The 24,402-nt window shown below is 39.1% G+C and overlaps 1 protein-coding gene across 1 annotated transcript in view; it reads right to left on the bottom strand.

The window, feature by feature from the left end:
• necab2 (N-terminal EF-hand calcium binding protein 2) overlaps positions 1–24,402 on the bottom strand; it is a gene marked incomplete at both ends in the record, with an annotated part of 148,089 nt that overhangs the window by 46,681 nt on the left and 77,006 nt on the right. The window contains 3 exons of the mRNA XM_083894319.1: positions 4,954–5,010; positions 14,989–15,068; positions 23,003–23,127. Coding sequence (XP_083750445.1) covers positions 4,954–5,010; positions 14,989–15,068; positions 23,003–23,127 — 262 coding nt within the window. The remainder of the gene's footprint in view (positions 1–4,953; positions 5,011–14,988; positions 15,069–23,002; positions 23,128–24,402) is intronic.

Below are 24,402 nucleotides of genomic sequence, written 5' to 3' on the forward strand. Positions count from 1 at the left end.
ATCTCAACATATCAGTGTGTGAAGATGATGTGAGGAGGATGAGAGTGAATTATCTTTTTACACTATTGTATTTTAACGTGAATGGCGATCATGGTGTTTTGTATAAAAGAAATTATAATTTTCTTGCACGGCACAAAAGACAAATTAATTAAATATGAATTAAATATGCAGTTTTGCGTAGTAAAGCCTCTCTTTTTTAATATTTTTAATTACACATATTCACATATATAAGAGACAATTACGACCCTTTATTGTTGAAGTGACACTTACGGTTAACGGTGCAAAGAGCACAAAGAGCGCGTGATCCATTCATGTGCTAATATCTTCGTATTTATAAGCACTTGGTTCATTTTTGAAGTTAACTCTCTCACTCGTGACAATCTGCTCCATTTATCAACACATAATTACTCTTAAGTGTCTTTTCCTGCGTCTCATCCTTCACACTTATTTTTAAATGCCCACTTGTCACCGCCGTTGTTTGCCCACACTTTATTCCTTTTATTAATCTGTTATAGTTTCATGTTTAAAAAAAAAAAAAAAAAAAAATGTGTTTGTTCTGCCAGCAAACGCGGACAGTAAAGTAAAGTAGTGGATTTAGTTGTTTTGGCAGATGTATATTGAATTGTTGAAAAAAATTAAATAATAATAATAATGTGTGACAGAATATTTGGCTTAAAAATGCGAGAAATGCGACAGATTCTGTTTGTAACTTTTTTTAAATACCGTATATCTCTGTTTGTGGCAGTTTAAAGCAAAATGGTCGATGGAGAAACACCCTAACCCTAACGGTGTTAGCGGCATTACCAGCATTAACGGCTTTAACGTTAGCGCATATCGCGTTTCCATGACAACTGACCGGAAAAAGACCCATGCGACGTCATGTTTATGTGACTCTTACCTAACGATTGGTAAAATAAGTCTCTGAAGTAACGCCGTTTTCCGTGCCGCGGCACCGGAGTCCGCGCACCGTTTACCAGTTAGCTCCGTTAGCTCCTTTAGCGCCGTTAGCGTTAGCCTACAGTAGAACTGGAGCGGTCTGTTTATTAAACAGATAACAGATAACCAGTGTACCTGTGTACTGCGTATGTGTGCCTCTGTTTTTAAAGTTATCTTTTGAAAAAAAGGGGCAGAAAGACATTTTTTTGTAGTGCTGGTTAAGCGCTAGGTTAATGCAGGTTAGCGCACGTTAACGCATGATGCGTTTCCATGACGACTGACCGGAAAAAGACGCGCCTGACGTCATGTTTCACGTGCCGCGACACCAGAGTCCAGGCAGCCGCGTTTAGCAGTTAGTTCCGTTAGCTGCATTAGCCCCTTTTAGCGCCGTAAGCGTTAGCCTACAGTGGAACGCGTCATGCGTTAATGCCATTATCAGTAACGTGGCTAACGTGCCCAGCACTAATTTAATGTTTACAACGTCGTCTTCTTTGTTATTCGGTGTAAACGTTACAGCGTAAATTAAAGCGCTAGCATATGAACTGCACCGTTTTGAGTCGCTTCTGTGTGGACAGAGATATTTCCTGAAACGATGTCGTCTTTACCAGGATATTTTTGTTTTGTTTTGTGTAACTTTAATATTGAGTTTTCGACATCATTATATTCTCTCTTTCACTTGGCGGGCTACTGTGGTTTGCGCTCCGCGCCGAGAGCTTTGCGGCTAATTACGCGTTATCTACATGACCCGTAATTAGCCGCTGAGCTGCTGTATTTCACGATGAAGAGATCTATTTGTGACGCTGATCTTTATAATACACTCTGAAAGTGACTTTGGCCGTGTGTTTATTTACTGCTGTTGTCATTCACACCTTCACATCTTCTTCTTCTTCAGCGTCTCAGAGGTTTAATTGCGTTTCTTTTCCCCCCGTGACCTCTCACAGATGCATATACTGACTATACATATATATGTATATATATACATGTACGTGTGATTGAGTCTCTCTCTTCAAAATGACAGGAATGATTGCGAGCCCGCCGCTCGCCGCTCACTCGTGTCCACTACAAGTAAAATACATATGCTAATTCAGCGGCAACAACTGCGGCTTCAAAGCATCTCCATATCTCACGCACATGGTATACGATCTTATTATAATCCGCTGTGCGGAGACGCAACTCACTGGAGTGTCTTTGTACGCAGAGGACGGATGATTGCTGTTACTGATGAAGGGTAATCATGTTCAGGTCCGCCTCCTGGTGGAGAATCAAAGGTCAGAGGAGGAGGAGGAGGAAGAGGAGGAAGAATGGACTGAGCTGTTAAAAGTGAAGAGGAGCGCGAACTTGTTCAGAGAAATCTGCCTGTGTCTTCTATCGAATAACTAGAAAATAGGTTAAAGTTAGCTCAAATTCTAGCTAGCTTCTGTATTTGTTTGTTTAGCATAAATTAGCGTTAAAGTGAGCTAAAATCCTATCTATCTATCTATCTATCTATCTATCTATCTATCTATCTATCTATCTATCTATCTATCTATCTATCTATCTATCTTAAAGTGAGCTAAAATCCTATCTATCTATCTATCTATCTATCTATCTATCTATCTATCTATCTATCTATCTATCTATCTATCTATCTTAAATTGAGCTAAAATCCTATCTATCTATCTATCTATCTATCTATCTATCTATCTATCTATCTATCTATCTATCTATCTATCTATCTATCTATCTGCTAAAATATAGGTTAAAGTTAGCTAAGCGTCTAGCTAGCTAGCTGGTTATTTAGCATAAATTAGCGTTAAAGTGAGTTAAAAACCATATCTATCTATCTATCTATCTATCTAAAACATAGGTTAAAGTGAGCTAAAATTCTAGCTAGCAACTGTATTTGTTTGTTTAGCATAACTTTGGGTTAGAGTGAGCTAAAATCCCATCTATTTATCTGCTAAAATATAGGTTAAAGTTAGCTAAACGTCTAGCTAGCTAGATTGATAGCTGTTTGTTTGTTTAGCATAAATTAGTGTTAAAGTGAGTTAAAAACCATATCTATCTATCTATCTATCTATCTATCTATCTATCTATCTATCTATCTATCTATCTATCTATCTATCTATCTATCTATCTATCTATCTATCTGTCTATCTATCTGTCTGTCTGTCTATCTAAAACATAGGTTAAAGTTAGCTAAAATTCTAGCTAGCTACTGTATTTTTTGTTTAACATAAAATCTATCTATCTATCTATCTATCTATCTATCTATCTATCTATCTATCTATCTATCTATCTATCTATCTATCTATCTATCTATCTATCTATCTATCTATGTTGACGGTGACAGTTTTTTTGTGCACTTTCTGTTAAACATTGACCTTGACTTTGAGCCCACGAGGACGTTAATCCTGCAGGTCGTCTCCTGGCGTCTGTATGAGTCCAGGCGAACAATCACCTGCTGCACTTATGCACACAGCAGTCGAGCCACTTAGGACTTCCTGTTAGCTGCAGGCGAGCGGTGAGCGTCCCTGATTAAATTGTCCAGTTGTCATGGACACAGACACAAAAAGGTTATTACAAGAGAGAGAACACTCGCGGAGGCAGGAGTTTCAAATTACCCACAAAGACGGAGCGCTAAAGTAAAAAAGTCAAGAAAGATTGAAAAAGAATCTTTCACGAGAGAAATGGAAGAGGCTGAAGAGTTGAAGGAAAATGTGTACGTACCAGTCAAATGGTGAGTTTCTAATGTCATGTATTTTCATCAAAATTATGACTTTAGCGTCTTGTAAATGAGTTCACCTGTTATTAACCGTGCAAAAAACTATATTTGTTAACCTCCCACGATCATCCAAAACCGCGTTACCTCGCGTTACCTCGCGGTAGATCTAAGATAGATCACAAGATCCAAGCAACAACGTAAATTTCACTGAGAACTAATACGTAAAAATCATGAAATTTGACCAGTCAGTGGAGTTCCTACGATGCTCGAAATGTCGGCGCAGTTCCGGAAGACAAAGATTACAGTAATATCTCAAAGAATAATGATGTAAAGTTGATGAAATCAATCAAGTCTGTCATGAACCATGAATAGCTAGATAGATATATATGATTTTTACCTCCCCTTTCGCTCACTTTACCCCACGTTTATGCAAAACAAACAAACAGCTATCTAGCTAGCTAGAATTGTAGCTAACATTAACCTATGTTTAGATAGATAGATAGATATGATTTTTACCTCCCCTTTAGCTCACGTGACCCCAAATGTATGCCCCAAACTTATGCTAAACAAACAAACAGCTATCTAGCTAGCTAGAATTTTAGCTAACGTTATCCTATGCTTTAGCTATTAGATAGATAGATAGATAGATAGATAGATAGATAGATAGATAGATAGATAGATAGATAGATAGATAGATAGATAGATAGATATGGTATTTAACTCACTTTAACGCTAATTTATGCTAAACAAACAAACAGCTATCTATCTATCTAGCTAAATGTTTAGCTAACTTTAACCTATATTTTAGTAGATAGATAGATAGGATTTTAGCTCACTTTAACCCAAATTTATGCTAAACAAACAAATATAGTAGCTAGCTAGAATTTTAGCTAACTTTAACCTATGTTTTTAGATAGATAAGCCGAAGAACCTTATATGGTTCTATTTGGCACTTTTATTTCTAAGAGTGTAGGGTTTTTTGTAGGGTTAAGGAAGCGTCCTCCGCCAACAGAATGCAAAACAAATCAAACACACAAACACATCACAGCTGCTACTGCTGCTGTTCACTGCACTACGCAGCTCCAAGTTTCCTGGATGCACATAAACAACACACTCCACTGGATTTACAGCATGTGTCACACACCGGAGCGTAGAAATAGAAATAATAGCAAAATCTCCTCAAAGCACTGCTGTAATTTAAAGCTGTCGCTCCTTTGCAAAGCAGCAGCGAGTGATGCCGCGCTGATGCCGTGGTTTTGTGTGCTGCAGTGTACGACGTGCGTACGACGGTTATTCACTTAACGTCTACTTACTGCGCTGGCGGTGCCATCTGTGTCTGTTAGCCTCTGGTGCAGATCAAACCAGACCGTCTGTGAGGGGAGAAACACAACAACAACAGCAGCGGCAGCGTGTCAATCAACAAGAACAACGACCACAACGAAGACAACGACGACAACGACGACAACAACAACAACAGCAGCTTGAAGCAGACATTAGTCGCTCACTGTGAGACGTGATCACTGACACAGTGAGACTCAGACTCAGACATGAAGGCAGGAGATGATGTGTTTTTAAGTCGGCGAAGTTTGGAGCTGCTGCAGGTGGAAACACGAAGGTAAAGAAAACATGCCACACTGAAATGTTACACACCGAACATCACAAAGAAGGAGCTTTAGAGGAATTATTATATTAAAGATATCTATGAATGTTTGTGTGTACATTTAGTGGCAGATATTTACTATACAAAGACAAATAGGTGGACAAATATGATAGGAATAGTGTTAATGCACATTAACGCATGTTAACGCACGTTAGCGCACGTTAACGCATGACGCGTTTCCATGACGACTGACTGGAAAAAGACACGCGTGACGTCATGTTTACGTGCCGCGACACCGCGGGTCCAGGCACCGTTTATCAGTTAGCTCCGTTAGCTGCATTAGCTCGTTTAGCGCCATTGGCGCGCCTACAGTTGAACTGTAGCGGTCTGTTTATTAAAGGAAAAGAGCAGCGCTACAAATAACTTAGCGTACCTGTGTACTGTAAGTTTAGCGTTACTTTAGAGACTTGTTTTAACAATCAGTAGTCACGTAAACATGACGTCGCGGGCGTCTTTTTCCAGTCAGTCGTCATGGAAACGTGTTGTGCGTTAACGTTGACGCTGTTAAGCGCCGCTAACATGTTAGCTTGCCCAGCACTAGTTAGGATCCTACCACTGTCACTTAAATTTACTGGAAACGATTGGTGTAATAACACAGTTTTTATATGTACTTAAGGTAGACGGCTAGCTTTACATAAATCTTGTGTTACCCATTCAACAATAACCATTCAATGGACCAACAAAAATTATTAGAACAACTTCCTTTTTGGTTCAAAAAGGCCACCGTAGTTCTTTAAAACACTTCAAAAATGGAGGACGCGAACTTAAAGGTATTTTCAGTACTTATATCCTGACTGTTAGTACTGACGTGACTGTGTTTGGTCCTGGGTTTCCATTTATACTCGGAAGACGGAGAACGGACGGTGCCTTTTGATTCGTACGTTGGGTTTATTTCGTAGCTTTAGCGTACATTGACGGACCTAATGGAGCAATACCACTGGAAATTGCGGGGGGCGGTAAAGAGTAAATAGTCCAACCAGTCAGAAGAACAACGAAGAAGAGCGTCTGTCAGGTGCTCGACTGATGTTTATTTCGGCACTGCCCTCTAGAGGAAGTATTGAGTAACGTCCATACCAGAGCAAAAGACGCGCGGTGGTTTGTAAGTTAGCGACGGAGAAAACGTTTTGGAACAGACGGACATAAAAGGAAAGAAAATGGAGTATAAATATAAGTCACTTTGCAGTTAGTGGAGTTAGTAGAACACAATTAGAGTTCACTCTACACAAGAAATTAATAAAGTACAGCACATGGAGTGTGTGTGTGTGTGTGTGTGTGTGTGTGTGTGTGTGTGTGTGTGTGTGTGTGTGTGTGTGTGTGTGATGAGACATTGATTTCTGGTTCCCTCCTCCTCCTCCTCCTCCTCCTCCTCCTCCTCCTCCTCCACTCTCAGCTTGTGAGTCTGAGTTATATAAACCGGTTCCAATAAATCGCAGGAACAACTGTGAGTCGCTGACTGCAGAGTAACTGAGACTTTGACCAAACGCAGCAGGGAAAGAAGTCAAGGGGAAACACACACACACACACACCCACACACACACACACACACACACACACACACACACACACTGTAAATATCGTTTAGGATGAAGGATTCTTACACTTAGTTCAACAGTCTGGTCACAGCTGAGCTGAAATAAAAGGTGTCGTGTGTCGTCGACGGTTCAGCGTATATGAAATATTTCAGGTGTGAAAACTCAACTGCACAAACTACACTGTGATAGTGTGTGTGTGTGTGTGTGGGTGTGTGTGGGTGTGTGTGTGTGTGTGTGTGTGTGTGTGTGTGTGTGTGTGTGTGTGTGTGTGTGTTTAAGTAAAGTTAAAGAGCTTTCCTTGAGTGGACAGTTACGTACAGTGTCCCTGAGGTGCAAAAAACAAATGCAAAACAAAAAACACAAACACAAATCACAAAAACAAAAACACAAACACAAACGCAAAACAAAAAACGCAAACGAAAAAACACAAACGCAAAAGATAAAACACCAACACAAATCACAAAACGCAAAAAGCACGAACGCAAAACAAAAAACGCAAACCACAAACGCAAATCACAAAACAAAAAACACAAACACAAAAAAAAACGCAAAACACAAACGCAAAACAAAAAACACCAACACACATCACAAAACGCCAAAAATTCAAACGCAAAAGAAAAAACACAAACCCAAAAGAAAAAACAGAGAAATGAAAACATTTGCTTTGTGCCTAATGAGGTTGCACAGTGTTTGTATTATGCTAGCCTTACGCTAATGCTAATCTTAGCCTCGCTATGGTAACTTTTGGAAACAGGTTCGTCAAGTGAGCCCAGCTTCTTCGCTCCCATTTCCCTGCTCCAGACAGCCCAGCTTCTGCTGATGAGCCGATGCCTGCCTGGTCACAACAGCTAGCTACACTAATGCTAATCAAAAAAGTAAAAACACACTTTATGGATAAATATAAATACAAACCGTGTCCAAATCTTTCTAAAGTAAATGAACACGTCCGATTCTATTAAACATAATAGAGTCTGAGATCTGCCGCGACACAACGACGCTGTCGCAGTCATCAAAGTGAAATAAAGTGCGTCCTCCAGCAGAAAATGGAGAATAAAGCGTTGTGTCTGCTGTTGTTGTTGTTGTTCACTGTTGTATCACTGACACCACATTCAGAATCAAGGCTTCTCATCCCGACATGGACTATTCCAGAGCAGCATATCGAGAGCTAAAATGATGCATTGTGTATTCAAAGCAAAACTGAAAGAGAGAGAGAGAGAGAGAGAGAGAGAGAGAGAGAGAGAGAGAGAGAGAGAGAGAGAGAGCGAGAGAGAGAGAGCAGGTGAAATGAATTTGCAGGGAAGCGGATTTGCAGTATTTTCATATTTCCCGTGCACAGCATCACTCAGCGAGCGGATGGTTTTATTACTCATTCAGTCAACAATTCACGATTCTCTCTGACTGATGCGCTGTGACAAGATCATTTCCTCGCCCAAGACTCCGCCGCGGTCTTAATACGGAGACCCGTGAAGGTAATCCCGCACCAGAGCCACATTCAATAAACCTCCACAAAGCCATATTATTTTTGTGTGCTTTGATATGATTACGCCGGTCGCTCTCTTTTTGAAAATGGGATCCAGGGGTGAAGAGAATGTCTATTCATCTGCTGTCTCTGTCTGTTCCTTTTGAAGCAAAACAAAGTCTTTATGTAGCGTAACCTAAGTCACAGTTGAAAACTGAACAGATTTTACAGGTTTTACTCTGGCGGCCATAGCCGGGGGATTTTTGAACGTGGGATTTGCGCGGCTGCCAAAAAACGGAGAAGACGGAGAATAAATCTTTGTGGGTTTTTTTTTTTTTTAACGTTTCTGCCAATGCAGAGCGCAAATTAAAACCTCTATATACCGTACACTCTTAGAGATAAAAGTGCTAAGTAGAACCATATGATGTTCTTCGGCTTGTCCGCATAGGAGAACCCTTTTTGGCTAAGGTTCCACCTGGAACCCTTTTTAAAACCCTTTATTCAGGAAAGGGGTTTCAAGGGTTCTCTGGATCAAAATGGTTCCGCAACCATTAGTGTTACCAAGAACCCTTGAAAAACCCTTTCTTCTGGAAAGCAAATGGTTCCAGGTAGAACCTCAGCCCTTGTAGAAGAACACTTTTGGAACCCTTATTTCTAAAAGTGTATAGTGGGACCTGAAGAAGATTTTTCAGTTATGCTAATGCATGATAAGGAACGTAAAGGCTAACATAATACACAAACACTGTGCAACCTCATTAGGATCAAAGCAAATGTTTTCATTTACGATGAGCATTAGCGTAGCTCGCCGTTTCGTGTGGCTGACAGTCACAACGGCTAGCTACGCTAATGCTAATCGTAGCCTGGCTAGGTTACAGTTGGAAGCAGGTTCGCCAAGTTAGCCGCAAAGAAGTAGCATGCTAATGCAAAAATAATTATGTGCTCGCGTATTGGTGGTGAATGGATACCGACTTTGTGGTTTCAGTATAACAACGTGTTCTTACTGGAACCATTAGTGTTACCAAGAACCCTTGAAATGTTTTTTCAGAATTAAATGTTTCCAGGTAGAACTTCAGCCCTTGTAGAACCCTTTAAACCCTTTTGGAACCCTTATTTCTCAGAGTGTGGAACAGTATTTCCAATTTTCCTTCCAAGCACGACCAGAGGAAGCTCACGTATCACGTACTTTGAGATCCATGGCTGTCGTATACATGCCAGGCCTGTGTGTGGCGCTGTAACAAAGACGTAAGAAGACGTTGTTTTCCCCAAAAGTTCCGAAAACACAAGGTCGGCCTTTTTCAAAAATCTGCTCCTAAAACGCTGCTGGTTCTCAGTGGATAAAAAAGCCGATTTACAGTACTGTTCAAAAAATCACACTTTTATCCATCAAAAGAGTTGCAAAATGAATAGAAAATAAAAAAAGAACCAGCAAAACTAAAATTAGCTGTGCTAACATCATTGTACAAGGGTTTTCTAATCATCCAATAGCATTCTAACGCCATTAGCAACCTATTACCTATGTACATATCCCATTAAAAATCAGACGTTTGCAGCTAGAATAGTCGTTTACCACATTAACAATGTATAGAGTGTATTAATGATTCTTTTAATGTTATATTCCTTGAAAAAAAAGGACATTTCTAAGTGACCCCAAACTTTTGAACGGCAGTGTACATGCCAGGCCTGCATGTGGCGCTGTAATGAAGACGTAAGAAGACGTTGTTTTCCCAAAAAGTTCCCAAACACAAGGTCGGCCTTTGCAAAAAATTTAAATTTAAAAGCTCCTAAAACGCTGCTGGTTCTTCGTGGTTAAAAAGCCGTTTGTTTATGTTCTGTGAGTTTAGAAAACTTTAGAAAACTTTGAGATAAAAGTGCGATGAAAAGTACAAAAGTAAAAAGACAAATTATGAGAGTGAAACCTCTGTGTTTGTGTTGTGAAACAATTAAAAACGTCATCATTCCTTTCTCCACTGTTCTCCCTTTACATAATTAATTGTCAGATAACAAATAACGAGCAGCTTATTGATCTAATATTTAGTGAATCACAATAGACAGACGCTTTTATTTGTGAGGTTCCTTGAAGTCCACTTCACATTTACGCTACATTTGAATGCACATTTGACGCAAACATGTCAATCTCCGTTTGATGATGGGCCTGCACTTTTGAGACGGTCCCTAACTTCAGCTCCGCCGTCACGCTGTGCACAGCGCCGTAGCTTTACTGAGCCATGAATAAAAAATCAGCTTCCACTGATAAAAAAGAAAAAAATGTGATGTCTCTTTTTTTGGTGCGCGTTCAGAGAACATTAGCCGAGCGTATTTGAATAATCTATGCACACATTCACACACATGACTTTTATTTCTTCTGTTTTTGAAGCGAGTGTGAATAATTCTCTGTATCATTAGCTCAACCTTTTATTTCGCCATTATTCATTTTCACCGACTTGTTACAGAACAAGATTTGCCCGCTGGCAACGTCCACTTCTAAATGTTTGGTATATCTGACGTAAGGAGATTCTGACAAACTGACAAAAAAGAAAAACTTAACTCTTCCAAATGCCAAGAAAGCGGGAGGGAGCAGTACAGGGGGGAGGGGGCGTGGCCTGTAAGTGAAGTCTGACACGAGGACCTCAGTGAGACGAGCCTTCAAGCGGTGGAGAGAATATTAGACGACGCCAGCATTTTAATAAAAGGGGGAGGAGTCTGGGACAACGAGCGTCACGGTGATTGGACAAGAGGGCGACGAAAATAGAGTACCAGTTGAAATAAGAGTGGACTAAGATAAGAATGCTAACGCTAACTAAGGACACAAAATACAAAAATAAGAAGTATTATTCAGTCGCGGTGGGCGATAAATATATTTGTGACGATAGATGGTTTGCAGAATTTCAAAATAAAAGTGTTGATCCACAAACTAGAAATAAAAAAGTGTTTCAAGGGTTTAGTTACACTAAATTATGTAAATTAAGTTAATTAAAACCAAAGTGAGTACAATTTTGTTTGAATAAACTTCATTATTTAGGTATGTCAAATTTTTATTATTATTTTTTAAGTTTCTCAACCATTTTTTTTTTTTTAGATTAGATTAGATTTATTTCATACATAGAAAAATAAAATAGGAATCTTTTAGAATCTATTTCACACAAAAAATCTAAAAATCTGTACACACACACACACACACGTATATATATATATACATATATACATATATACATATATATATGTATATATATATATATATATACATATATATATATGTATATATATATATATACATATATACATACTGTATATACATATATGGTACAAGTCTTCATTACTATTTTTCATGTTTGTGTTTTTTGAATTAGTGCAGATTCAAATTTATGGAAGATTTAAAATAAAAAATATTTTTTTTAAATAATTTTTATAAAAGGCGTTTACCCATATAATAACTTATCTTTATCTAAATATCTAAAAATATCAAATATACTAAAAAACAATACATATTTAAAAAATCCGTTAAGGTCAATATTTTGGCAAAATACAACAATATATATATAGGTACAGGTGTATTTACTGTACACAGTACACACCTGTACCTATATACATATATTGCTAAAATAAATATAACATTTTATATATATATTTTTGATATTTTATTGAATTTAATTATTTAGTTTTAGATATTTAGATATAGAAAAGTTATTCTATGGGTTAACGCCTTTAAGAAAATGTATTTTCTTTAAAAACTCTTCCCTAAATTTGAATCTGCACTTATTCAAAAAACATGAACATTAAAAATAGTGATGACTTGTAAAGACTTGTGCCGCAAAACAACAACAACAACAGTCAAACAAACACGAGCGACATCACGTGGGTCATTATCACCGTCATCTCAGCGTCTGAGTCTCAACCTTCCATTATTTAACACCTCCGTTTCACACCGTACAAAAAAACACCCAACGTAATCACCCACGAGAGGAGCCTTCACTCTTGTCTAAACATGTAAACATCACAGCTGATTGTGTTCAGTCGACCGTGGGATGATGTCCTTTGTGTTTCAGTCACCGGGGGGGAGGGGCCACGGTGATGGTTCTTCAGGGTCACAGGTGATGATACGACCAATCGTTTACGCCGAGGCCTTTTAATCATTTCTGCCAAAAACGCATCTCCGATCCCACGAGGGGGGTGTGTGTTAAATTATCAGCAGGGTTCAAAGGTCAAAGAGGGCGGGTTCATTCATGCCGAGACGCGTGATCGCTCAAGGGAACAACGGAAAAAAAATGACACAATCCACGATCTTTGACTGATGTAAGAAAAACACTGGAGAGGTCGGCCCGATCTTTGTGCTAGGCCATTAACGGCGTCACCGGCGCTAACGCGTTTCCGTGGCGACTGACCGTTACGTCATGTTAGCGCGACTTCCGATTGTAAAAATTAGTCTCTAAAGTTAACGCTAAACTTTAAAAACAGAGGCACACATACGCAGTAACACAGGTACGCTAATGTTATTTGTAGCGCTGGTCATTTTTCCTTTAATAAACAGACCGCTCCGGTTTGACTGTAGAAACGCTAACGGCGCTAAGTGAGCTAACACAGCTAACGGAGCTAACTGGTAAACTGTGCCTGGACTCCGGTGCCACCACACAGAAAACTGCGTTGCTTTAGCGTTTCCATGACAACTGACCGGAAAAAGACGTCATGTTTACGTGATTGTTAAAATGAGTCTCTAACGTAACGATAAACTTTAAAAACAGAGGCACACATACGCAGTAACACAGGTACGCTAACGTTATTTGTAGCGCTGCTCTTTTTTCTTTTAATAAACAGACTCCGGTCCGGTTCCACTGTAGCGTCGATAACGGCGCTAACGCAGCTAACTGCTAACCTGTGTTACTTTAGAGACTCAATGACGTCACTCGTGTCTTTTTCCGCTCAGTCATCATGGAAACACGGCATGCGTTAACATTAGTGCTGGCTACTAGGTTAACGCACGTCATGGAAACTAATGCTAACTAATGCGCTAGTTAGCATTAACGACGCTAACGGCTCAGCACTACACAAAATAATACTAAAAGTTACACACTGCAGCTTTAAATGAAAACTAAATGTATGACCAATCTATGTTACTTGTTATATGTACATATATGTAGACAAAGTATTTAACCAGAATTGGATTCAGATATTCCCTCAAACCTGGTTAAATGCTCGGCCTCGTTTATTCCTCAGCTCATTATCCGTTCATCTCCATGTCAAACATGGTCTTTCCTCCCTTTGCTCTGACACCGTTTCCTTATTCTCAAACTCTTTCTGCGGCGGCAGCTGACGTCCATTAGTCCATTCACACGTGAAGCAACACAAGGACAAAGGAAAGGAGACAAGGAGGCTTTTTGTAGGGTGCAGGGAAAGAGAAGGATGGAAGGACGAATAAGTGTGTAAAGATACAGGTTTGTCTTTAATTGCGTCCTCTGTCTCTCTCTTCATCCTCCCTTCATCCCTTCCTCTCCATCACTTACTGTTAATTAACTCCTCATGTCGCCTCCTATCTCCTCAATTAACCCCTTGTTTCTTTCTTCTTCTTCTTCTCTCCTCCTTCAATTTGCTGCTTTGTTCTCGACCAACGTTAGCATCGCTCAACCTCTGTATTTTGAATTTGAGTGTAGTAACCCGTTTTGGCCACATTCTTACATATGGCGCCTTTAAAATGAAGTGGAAGATGAAATTACCCATGATGCTTTGCGAATTCAGCGAGCCGGCTGATTTTTTTTTTCCCAACAAAGATGGCGGCCACGTCTGCCGAGGAACTATTTCGTTGTGATATATTTTCGCAAATAAGCACGTTACAATGTTGGTGTCGGTTTGATATACATCCAAAGAACCGTTAAAATAACTGACCTTTTATGAAAGCAGCTAGCTAACTAGCTAGCTAGCGGCTATTTGCCGAGTGCTTCGAGAGAGTATGCGCGAGCAAACGCTGTCGAAGCACGCGGCAAATAGCCGCTAGCTAGCTCTGCTACATCTGGGCAGTTTTGTCAGTGTTTTGGATGCGTGTATCGGCGTTCACGTGAACACGAATAAACCGGACTTGTCAGATTTCAATCACATTCGCGATTTAGCGTTTACGAGGACGGAGAAAAAAAAAGTCCGGCATTTTTCCTGAATGAAAACAGCAGCATGCTCCACCCGGAATCCAGAATCGTCAACATGTGACGTAGGTTAGCACGTCGGTTACGCTAATTTGCACATAGTGGTGTCCCAATACTATAGGGAAGCCACTTCCCTCAACGAGGGGGAATTAACGGATGAGGGCAATGCAAACCAAGTGGACATTTTAAGGGGGACGTATTGGGACGGGGCCTTAAAAGTCACCTTTAAATCTGCCGGTTTAACTGTCAGTTGCGCTTCAGGATGGAAAGTCTGAAGGTCTGATACCGTGTGTGACAGCGATCTAATCACACACCGATCATACAAACACTTAAATGCTTCAATTTTACGCAAGGCAATAAAAGCAATTGAAGACATTTTCAGGCTCATTTTGCCCCCGCGGCGTTTCGCTCATTCCCCAACACCTGGTACCAACCCCGAGCTTTGTTATTGGTGTAAGCATGTGGTGGTTATGGTTATATGGTTATATGGTTATGGTTGTGATGATGATGATGATGATGATGATGATGATGATGAAGGAGCTCGTACGTCTCTGTATCTGTCTGGTCTTTACCTTATTCTCCAGTCGACCGATGAGTTCAGCCAGGCGGTTGATCTGAGCCTCCAGACCTTCTTTCCTCACCTCCACTGCCCCTGCAACACACACACACACACACACACACACACACACACACACACACACACACACACACACACACACACACACACACACACACACACACACACACAGATGTTATATTTATTCAAATTCAAACCCTATTATTGAGAAGCTCTCAATCTGATATGAATGAGAGATTAAAGCAGCTGCACGTCCATTTGTGATGACCACAGGTGAAACACAACACACTCACTGAAATCTTCTTGTTTTTTCATCATGAATATTTCATGAAACGCGGGTATAAAATAAAACAGAAAAAGGCAATTATATCTGTTTATCGGGGAAAAGGAACTGGCCCTTTTCAAAGACAGCGGAACGGAAGCGTCTTTGAGGAGCTCGGTTTAATTGGCTCTTATTGTGGAGTGGTGATTTTTTTTTGTTTTCAAGAACAGCTGAAAGCGAGGAAAAGTTTGTTTACTAATGAATGCAAGATGAACTTAGGAGGAGCCAGTGCGTGACGTCATGTTTACGTGACTCCCGATTGTGGAAATCAGTCTCTAAATTAACGCTAAACGCTAAAAACAGAGGCACACATACGCAGTAACACAGGTACGCTAGGTTATTTGTACACAGACCGCTCCAGTTTGACTGTAGGGGCGAGCTAACCGGCGCTAAAGGAGCTAACGCAGCTAATGGAGCTAATGGAGCTAATGGAGCTAACTGGTAAACGGTGCCTGGACTCCGGTGCCGTGGCACGAAAAACTTTACGTTACTTTATCGTTTAGAAAAAACGCGCTTGACGTCATGTTATTACGTGACCCCCAATAGTTTAAATGAGTCTCTAAAGTAACGCTAAACCTAGCGTTAAAACAGTAGCACACTTACGCAGTAACACAGGTATTCTAGTTAATTGTAGCTCTGCTCTTTCTTTCGTTTAATAAACAGACTGCTCCAGTTCCACTGTAGGCACGCTAACCGGCGCTAATGCAACAAAGCTAACGGAGCTAACTGGTAAATGGTGCCTGGACTCTGGTGCCGCTGCACGGAAAACTGGTATTAATTTAGCGTTTCCATGGTGACTGACCGGAAAAAAGACTTGCGTGGCGTCATGTTTACGTGACTACCGATTGTTAAAATGAGTGTCTAATGTAACGCTAAACTTAACGTTAAAACAGAGGCGCACATACGAAGTACACAGGTACGCTGGTTATTTGTAGCGCTGCTCTTTCTTTCGTTTAATAAACAGACCGCTCCAGTTCCACTGTAGGTGCGCTAATGCAGCACAGCTAATGGAGCTAACTGGTAAATGGTGCCTGGACTCCTGTGCCGCGGCACAAATTTTTTTTTTAATATAGCGTTTCCTGGAGACTGACTGTAAAAATGACTTGCTTGACGTCATGTTTTTACGTGACCACCGATAGTTAAAATGAGTCTCTAAAGTAACGCTAAACCTAGCGTTAAAACAGTAGCACACTTACGCAGTACACAGGTACGCTGGTTATTTGTAGCGCTGCTCTTTTCGTTCAATAACTCCAGTTCCACTGTAGGCATGCCAACCAGCGCTAACGCAACGCTAGCGCAACGCAGCTAACAGAGCTAACTGGTAAATGGTGCCTGGACTCTGTATTAATTATGATATGTTTACGTGACTCCCGATAGTTAAAATGAGTCTCTAAAGTAACGCTAAACCTAGCGTTAAAACAGAGGCACACATACGCAGTAACACAGGTATGCTAGTTAATTGTAGCACTGCTCTTTTTCAGTTAATAAACAGACCGCTCCAGTTCCACTGTAGGCGCGCTAACAGCGCTAAAGGAGCTAACGCAGCTAACAGAGCTAACTTTCGTGACACGAAAAACTGCATTACTTTAGAGAGTAATTTTAACAATTGGGAGACATGTAAACATGGCGTCACACAAGTCTTTTTTTCCAGACAGTCGTCACGGAAACGCGTTACAAGCGCTCACATTTACCGCGTTAACGGCGCAGCACTAATATACGAATATAACACTTTAAACGGCATGAATTATAGTTGCGCTAGTGAGTTATAGTTGTATAGTTGTGTGTGTCTCTCACTCTTGTTTATTCTTAACTTTAGAGGACAAATATGCATTTGCACTTTCATAATATTTACTTTGGATTTTTTTATATTTGAACACAAACAAAACACCGGGCACTTTTCCATCATCACAGTTTCGACCACGACTCGTTTAATTAGCTTCTTTATCGGTGATAAACTCTCTGAAGGAAAGTCCTTGTTCACCACCTTTGTCGATGATGTTATGATGTAAATGACCAACATTTCTTTTTGCTGTTTCGCTCTCATTCTTCCTCCATCCCTCCCTCTCTCCTCCCTTCCTCCCTCCCAGATCTTTCCTCCAAAGCTGCTGCCGTCCTCCCTTCATCCTCTGATCTACCCCCTCACAGTTAATTGGAGAACTGGCTGCACACTTCTTCATTAAAAGCTTAAACAGTCAGTCAATTAAGGAGCTCCCTGCACCCCAAACACACACACACACACACACACACACACACACACACACACATCAAATAAACCATAATCTGTAACCATGGAGACCGTTGGAGATAAAAGCCCAGTGGTCATTTTGATGGACTTAGAGAAACTAAAGAGCCCCGGTCAATTATGGAAGTGTGTGAAGAATTACGGTCGTCAAATTTAGCAGCAGCATAAAGGGGATTAAAGTGTGTGTGTGTGTGTGTGTGTGTGTGTGTGTGTGTGTGTGTGTGTTGGGCTAAAGTGACTTCCTCTGCAATTAAACCCTGACTTGAGTTATTCCACATTCACCTAATTTCACTTCCCCATGTGTCGGCGTCAGCCGCCGTCACTGAACTCTCTTCAAATACGTGTCGGGGGGGAAAAAGGTCGAACGTTTGCGTTTGACGATACGTTATTTTCCCACGTTTAGCGTCAAAGAAGGATTTAGTGTCAGAAATAGATCATTCTACAGTTTTAATAAGACGACTTTATATGATGTGCTATAATTATATTTTATTGTTTGAATATCCCTGATTTGTTTTTTGCGCTCCCTCACTTGTTTTTTGCGCTCCCTCACTTGTTTTTTGCACTCCCTCACTTGTTTTTTGCGCTCCCTCACTTGTTTTTCGCGCTCTCTCACTTGTTTTTTGCGCTCCCTCACTTGTTTTTTGCGCTCTCTCGCTTGTTTTTTGCGCTCCCTCGCTTGTTTTTTGCGCTCTCTCGCTTGTTTTTTGCGCTCCCTCACTTGTTTTTCGCGCTCTCTCACTTGTTTTTTGCGCTCCCTCACTTGTTTTTTGCGCTCTCTCGCTTGTTTTTTGCGCTCCCTCACTTGTTTTTCGCGCTCTCTCACTTGTTTTTTGCGCTCCCTCACTTGTTTTTCGCGCTCTCTCACTTGTTTTTTGCGCTCCCTCACTTGTTTTTTGCGCTCTCTCGCTTGTTTTTTGCGCTCCCTCACTTGTTTTTCGCGCTCTCTCACTTGTTTTTTGCGCTCCCTCACTTGTTTTTGCGCTCCCTCACTTGTTCCTTTCCCAAAGAAAGGGTTTTTCAAGGGTTCTTGGTAACACTTATGGTTCGAGTAAGAACCATTTTGATTTCAGCTCTGTTTTTACGAGATTTTTTTTTTTTCTGGCCTGTTTTTTACGATAAATTTTTTTGGGGTCTGTTTTTCCAAGGTTTTTTTTCAGGTCTGTTTTTAGAAGAAAAAAAATTCTGGTCTGTTTTCCATATATCTTTTTTTTCAGGTCTGATTTTACAATACTTTTTTCAAAAGTTATTTTCTATCCATCCAAGATTCTTTGGGGTTCTGTTTTTACGACATTTTTTGAGGAGTTTGTTTTTACGAAAGATTTTTTCAGGTCAGTTTATACAAGAAATTTTCTTTCAGAGCAGTTTTAAAAAAAAAAAAAATTTCAGGTCTGTTTTTCCAAAACAAACTTCTTTTTTTTGAATTTTCTTTTTCAAAAATTCTTCCAAGATTTATTGGATCTATTTTTACAAAAAAAAAAAAAAAATATCAGTCTGTTTTTAGGTGATTTTTTCTCATTTTACCTAACTTTTCACATCATTTTTCTAATGCTGTATATAAAATGCCTTTTTAATCGAATGATAACGTATCCTTTAAGTGTTTTAATGTGTATAACAACAGTTATTATTCATCATATTTAAAAGCCTTTTCACAAAAGCAGCTTCAGTTAAACTTCAGTAAAAGCTTCAGTTATTGCTCTTCTACACAGTTCACACAGTCATTAGCAGCAGTTTTTCTCTGAGGGCCTTGTTGTTATTATAGAGCCACACTTTTATTGGAGCACTTTGTCACTGTCACTGTCCTGATATCATCATAATATCATCATAATATCATCATAATATCATCATAATATCGTCTCTATCCAGACATCTGCATCTGTGTCGGGTCGAGAGCCTCAAACCCTGGAAAGCATCATTTAAAGGTGATTTAACTCGACTGAACAGGAAATATGTTTTATTCTGTTGTGGCCACAGGACACGAGAACTGGAGCTCATTCAACTCTGCTTTCATTCTGTTCATTTAATGAGTGGAAAGTAAATATCGTCCAGTTCAAAAACACAATGATCTCATACCTGGATATACAAACATATATATTAACATATATATGTATATAAATACATCATTATTTACTGAACTTTTTTTTATTTACTTAAATTTTTTGGGGGGTCTGTTTTTACAAGATTTTTTCACAGATCTGTTTTCACGCATTTTTTTCGGTCTGTTTTTACGAAATACGTTTCAGGTCTGTTTTTACGAGATTTTTTTTCGGGTCTTTTTTTACGAGATTTTGTTTCGGGTCTTTTTTTACGAGATTTTTTTTCGCGTCTTTTTTTACGAGATTTTTTTCCAGGTCAGTTTGTACGAGATTTTTTCTCAGATCTGTTTTCACACATTATTTTGGGTCTGTTTTTACGAGATACGTTTTGGGTCTGTTTTTACAAGATTTTTTTTCGGGTCTGTTTTTACGAGAAATTTTTTCGGGTCTATTTTTACGAGATTATTTTTTCTGGTCTATTTTTACGCATTTGTTTGGGTCTATTTTTACAAGATTTTTTTTCGGGTCAGTTTGTACGAGATTTATTTTTGTGCCTGTTTTTACTTTTTTTTTTCTCCGGGTATGTTTTAAGGAAAAAAAATTGGCGTGTATTTTTACGTAGTTATTAAACATATTTATATAAATACTATAATTATATTTTACTTAAGTTTAGATTTGTTTCCGTTTTACTGTTGATATTAACAGATGTATTTTGCACCACTAATATGTTTTAAATGTGACGCACAGATTGTTCCATATCAAAACAAGCACTTTTACTTTATTTACTTTCACTAATTCTGTGAAATACCATCATGATTTGCCTATTGTGTGATTATTTTAAGCTTTTTTTGAGACCGGCCCCCTCTTGACCACTCTTAACCCTGGTTGTGTTCAGCTAATCTGGCTAATCTCATTTTCTTTTGACATCACTAAAATATACAACTGAATAACATTTTGTTTGTGGACAAAACATCATCATTTTGAAGTTTGGGAAACACAGATTTCTGATATTTTAAGTGGAGAAAATAACTGTCAGATTACAGGATTGTGAAGGTACTCATTTGTCACGTGTGTCTATTTATTCCAATTTTTTTCCTCTTTTAGCTCCGTGTAAACGATCGCTCGTCTCCTTTTAAAGACGCTCTCTAACAGGACGTAGAGTGAAGCGTTGTGTGTCAGCCGGCTGTCGCAAACACAGAGCTGAGTGAGAATTAAATGTCATCACTCTCCTCCCGACTGACTCTAATGTCGCCGTCTTTGCGTTTCCGCCCCGCTGAAGCTCAGCGAATGGATGTGGTAACCATGGCAACGCACTTGACAACAGTCGCCTCAGTGAGAGCGACTGCGTGAGCGTAAATCACTAAATCCTGTTAAAGCTGACTTTTATTTTACAAGCTGAGGGTTTTATGTTCATGTCTGCGCTAATGTGGCCACACACACACACACAGTGTTGTAATACACTCTTTCCCTGTGTGTTTATTAGTTAGTACACTGTAAAAAACTAGTAAAATATCATAAAACATTGTACAGTTTTACCGTTCTAATTAATGAGTGACTGTAATTAGGTTTTCAGGAAATTACGGTAAACTGGTTTAGATCATAGACAGAAGAGAATCAGAGACGTGAGAATTCTGAGGAGAAATCTCACTTTTTCTTTAATCTCAGAATTCATTTTTTCTTCAATCTCAGAATTCTGACTTTTTCTTAAATCTCAGATTTTTTTTCCTATAATCTCAGAATTCTGACTTTTTCTTTTACCTCAGAATTCAAGTTTTTCAATAAGCGCAGAATTCAGACTTTTGTATTTAATCTCAAAATTCAAGTTTTTCTTTAATCTCAAAATTCTGACTTTTTGCTCAGAATTCAGACTTTTTCTTAAATCTCAGAATTCGACTTTTTCATTTATCTTAGAATTCAGACTTTTTATTTAATCTCAGAATTCAGACTTTTTTATTTAATCTCAGAATTTGACTTTTTTTTTCATCCCAGAATTCAGACTTTTTCTATTATCTCAGAATTCAAATTTTTCTTTAATCTCAGAATTCAAACTTTCGTTTTTCTCAGAATTCAGACATTTTCTTAAATCTCAGAATTTGACTTCTTAAATCTCAGAATCAGAGCCACATGAAAGAATATTGAAAGAAAAAAATCAAACAGCATTATGATTTTTTTTCCTCAGAATTATGATTTAAATCTCAGCAGAATTCTGACTTAAATCTCAGTACATAAATGTTAGAAAACCCTCATAATTCAGGTTTTGTTTATCCATACAGTGAATTTGGACTAAACGGCTCTTTGTCCCCGATGAGGAAGACAAAGGCACAAATTTACCCCTGCACAACATGAGTTATAACACACACACACACACACACACACACACACACACACACACACACACACACACAGCCTTTAGAGATGCATATATTTACCAGCTGTCTGCCTTTGCCATCTGCTTACAAAGTCATAACCACAATTCTTTCCCTCTCGCTTTTCAACTCTGTGAACCTCATTCATGTTTTATCGTTGTGTGTGTGTGTGTATGTGTGTGTTATAGTGTGTGGGCGTGTGTGATATTGAAAAGTGCTGAGTGGTCTTCAAACTTTGATTCCTGCTCACTCAGGATGATCTACACTACCGTTCAAAAGTTTGGGCTCACCTACACCATGTTCTCCATTAAAAGTCAGACTTTTATTCATCAAAAGAGTTGCAAATTGAATAGTAAATATAGTCAAGATTAGAAATAATGATTTTTAATCATTTTCAGCTTTGCTAACATCATTGCACAAGAGTTTTCTAATCATCCAATAGCCATTAGCAAACACAATGTACCATCAGAACACTGGAAATGGGCCTCTATACACCTATGTACATATTCCATTAAAAACCAGACGTTTGCAGCTAGAATAGTCGTTTACCACATTAACAATGTATAGAGTGTATTTATGATTCATTTAATGTTATATTCAATGAAACAAAGTGCTTCTCCTTCAAAAATATATTTTATATTTCTCAAATTTTCAATTTTTTTCTTACATTTTTTTTTTCACAAAATGTTTATTTTTTTCCTCAAAATGTTTATTTTTTTCACAGAAAAAATTTGATTTTTGTCTCAAAATTTGATTTTTGTCTCAAAATTTGATTTTTATCTCAAAATTTGAATTTTGTCTCAATTTTTGAATTTTGTCTCAAATTGTAATTTTTTTCCTCAAAGTGAGATTTTTTAATTCAATTTTTTTTTTTCAAAATTTTTTGGCTTTTTTTTTTTTCTCAAAATGTGTTATATTCATTAAAAAAGTGCTTTACCTTTAAAAATAAGGACATTTCTAAGTCAGCCCAAACTTTTGAACGGTAGTTTACACTCACAATAGGCGTGTGTGTGTGTGTGTGTGTGTGTGTGTGTGTGTGTCCTCACCTGAAGCAGTGTTGATGGTCCTGACAGCCTCCCTGGCACTGACTCTGTTGTTGGGAGGATAGTCGGGGACGGTGTTTTCGTAGCGCCTCTCGGGAACTCGTGGACTCACCTTGGCGGGTGGATGACTGGAAGAGAGACGCATAGATTAGAAGAAGAGAAAGTGTGTGTTTGTGCTTTAAAAATGTTTTTTTAAAGGACTAAAAACAACGTATAAACCATACTGAGTGAGGACATGATGGGAAAGCGAGGTGATTTTTTTTGGGCTGGTCCAGGATTTATTTTGATTTCATGGCTGTAGAATTGGTCTTTCTGACACTTTTTCCCAAGATAACTTTCACTTTTGATATCTGGCAGTTATTCAACCTAGGGTTAAGACCTGGTTTTAGGGTCAGAATTGGGTTTAGGTTGGGGTTAGGGAATGCATTATGTCTCGATGCGGCCCAAGACTTAATATCACGCTACTAAGAAAACCGTCAGGTGGAGGAGAAAGCGGTTAGAAGGTTACACCGTGATTCCTAAAAGGTTGAATAACTACCAGATATCAAAAGTAGTTGAAGTTATCTTTTTGAAAAAAGGGGCACAAAGAAATTTTTTGTAGTGCTGGGTTAGCGCTAGGTTAACGCAGGTTAGCGCACGTTTAAACGCATGGCGTGTTTCCATGACGACTGACCGGAATAAGACGCGCCTGACGTCATGTTTACGCGCCGCGACACCAGAGTCCAGGCAGTCGTGTTTAGCAGTTAGTTCCGTTAGCTGCATTAGTGCCGTTAGCGTTAGCCTACAGTGGAACTGGAGCGGTCTGTTTATTAAAGGAAAAGAGCAGCGCTACAAATAACGTTAGCGTACCTGTGTACTGCGTATGTGTGCCTCTGTTTTTGAAAGTTTAGCGTTACTTTAGAGACTTATTTTAACAAATCGGGAGTCACGTAAACATGACGGTCACGCGCGTCTTTTTCCCGGTCAGTCGCCATGGAAACGCGTCATGCGTTAATGGGCGTTTTTGACAATTCTACAGTGATAAAATCAAAATAAATCCAGGCGAAGGTGAAACACAACACTAAATATTAACATTAAATGACATGTATGAGCTTTTTGGGTGTTTTAATTGCAGTTGTTCACATTATTTGCATAATTTTTTGATTAATTTCTCTGTTTGTAATATTAAAATAGATTTATTTTGCATCAGAATGATGTTATTATCGTGAGGTTTACGTCGATCCAAGTCAAAACAAACACTTTTACTTCTGAAATGATGTGAAATATCAATTCCGACACTCACTGTACCACAGATCGTTTCAATTTGACATCCCTGGTAAACCATGGTAGAGTGAGGACAGTGTGTGTGTGTGTGTGTGTGTGTGTGTGTGTGTGTGTGTGTGTGTGTGAGCGACAGATGTTTT

This window comes from Microchirus variegatus (assembly GCF_963457635.1).
Source record: "Microchirus variegatus genome assembly, chromosome: 8".
Classification (NCBI taxonomy): Eukaryota; Metazoa; Chordata; class Actinopteri; order Pleuronectiformes; family Soleidae; genus Microchirus; species Microchirus variegatus.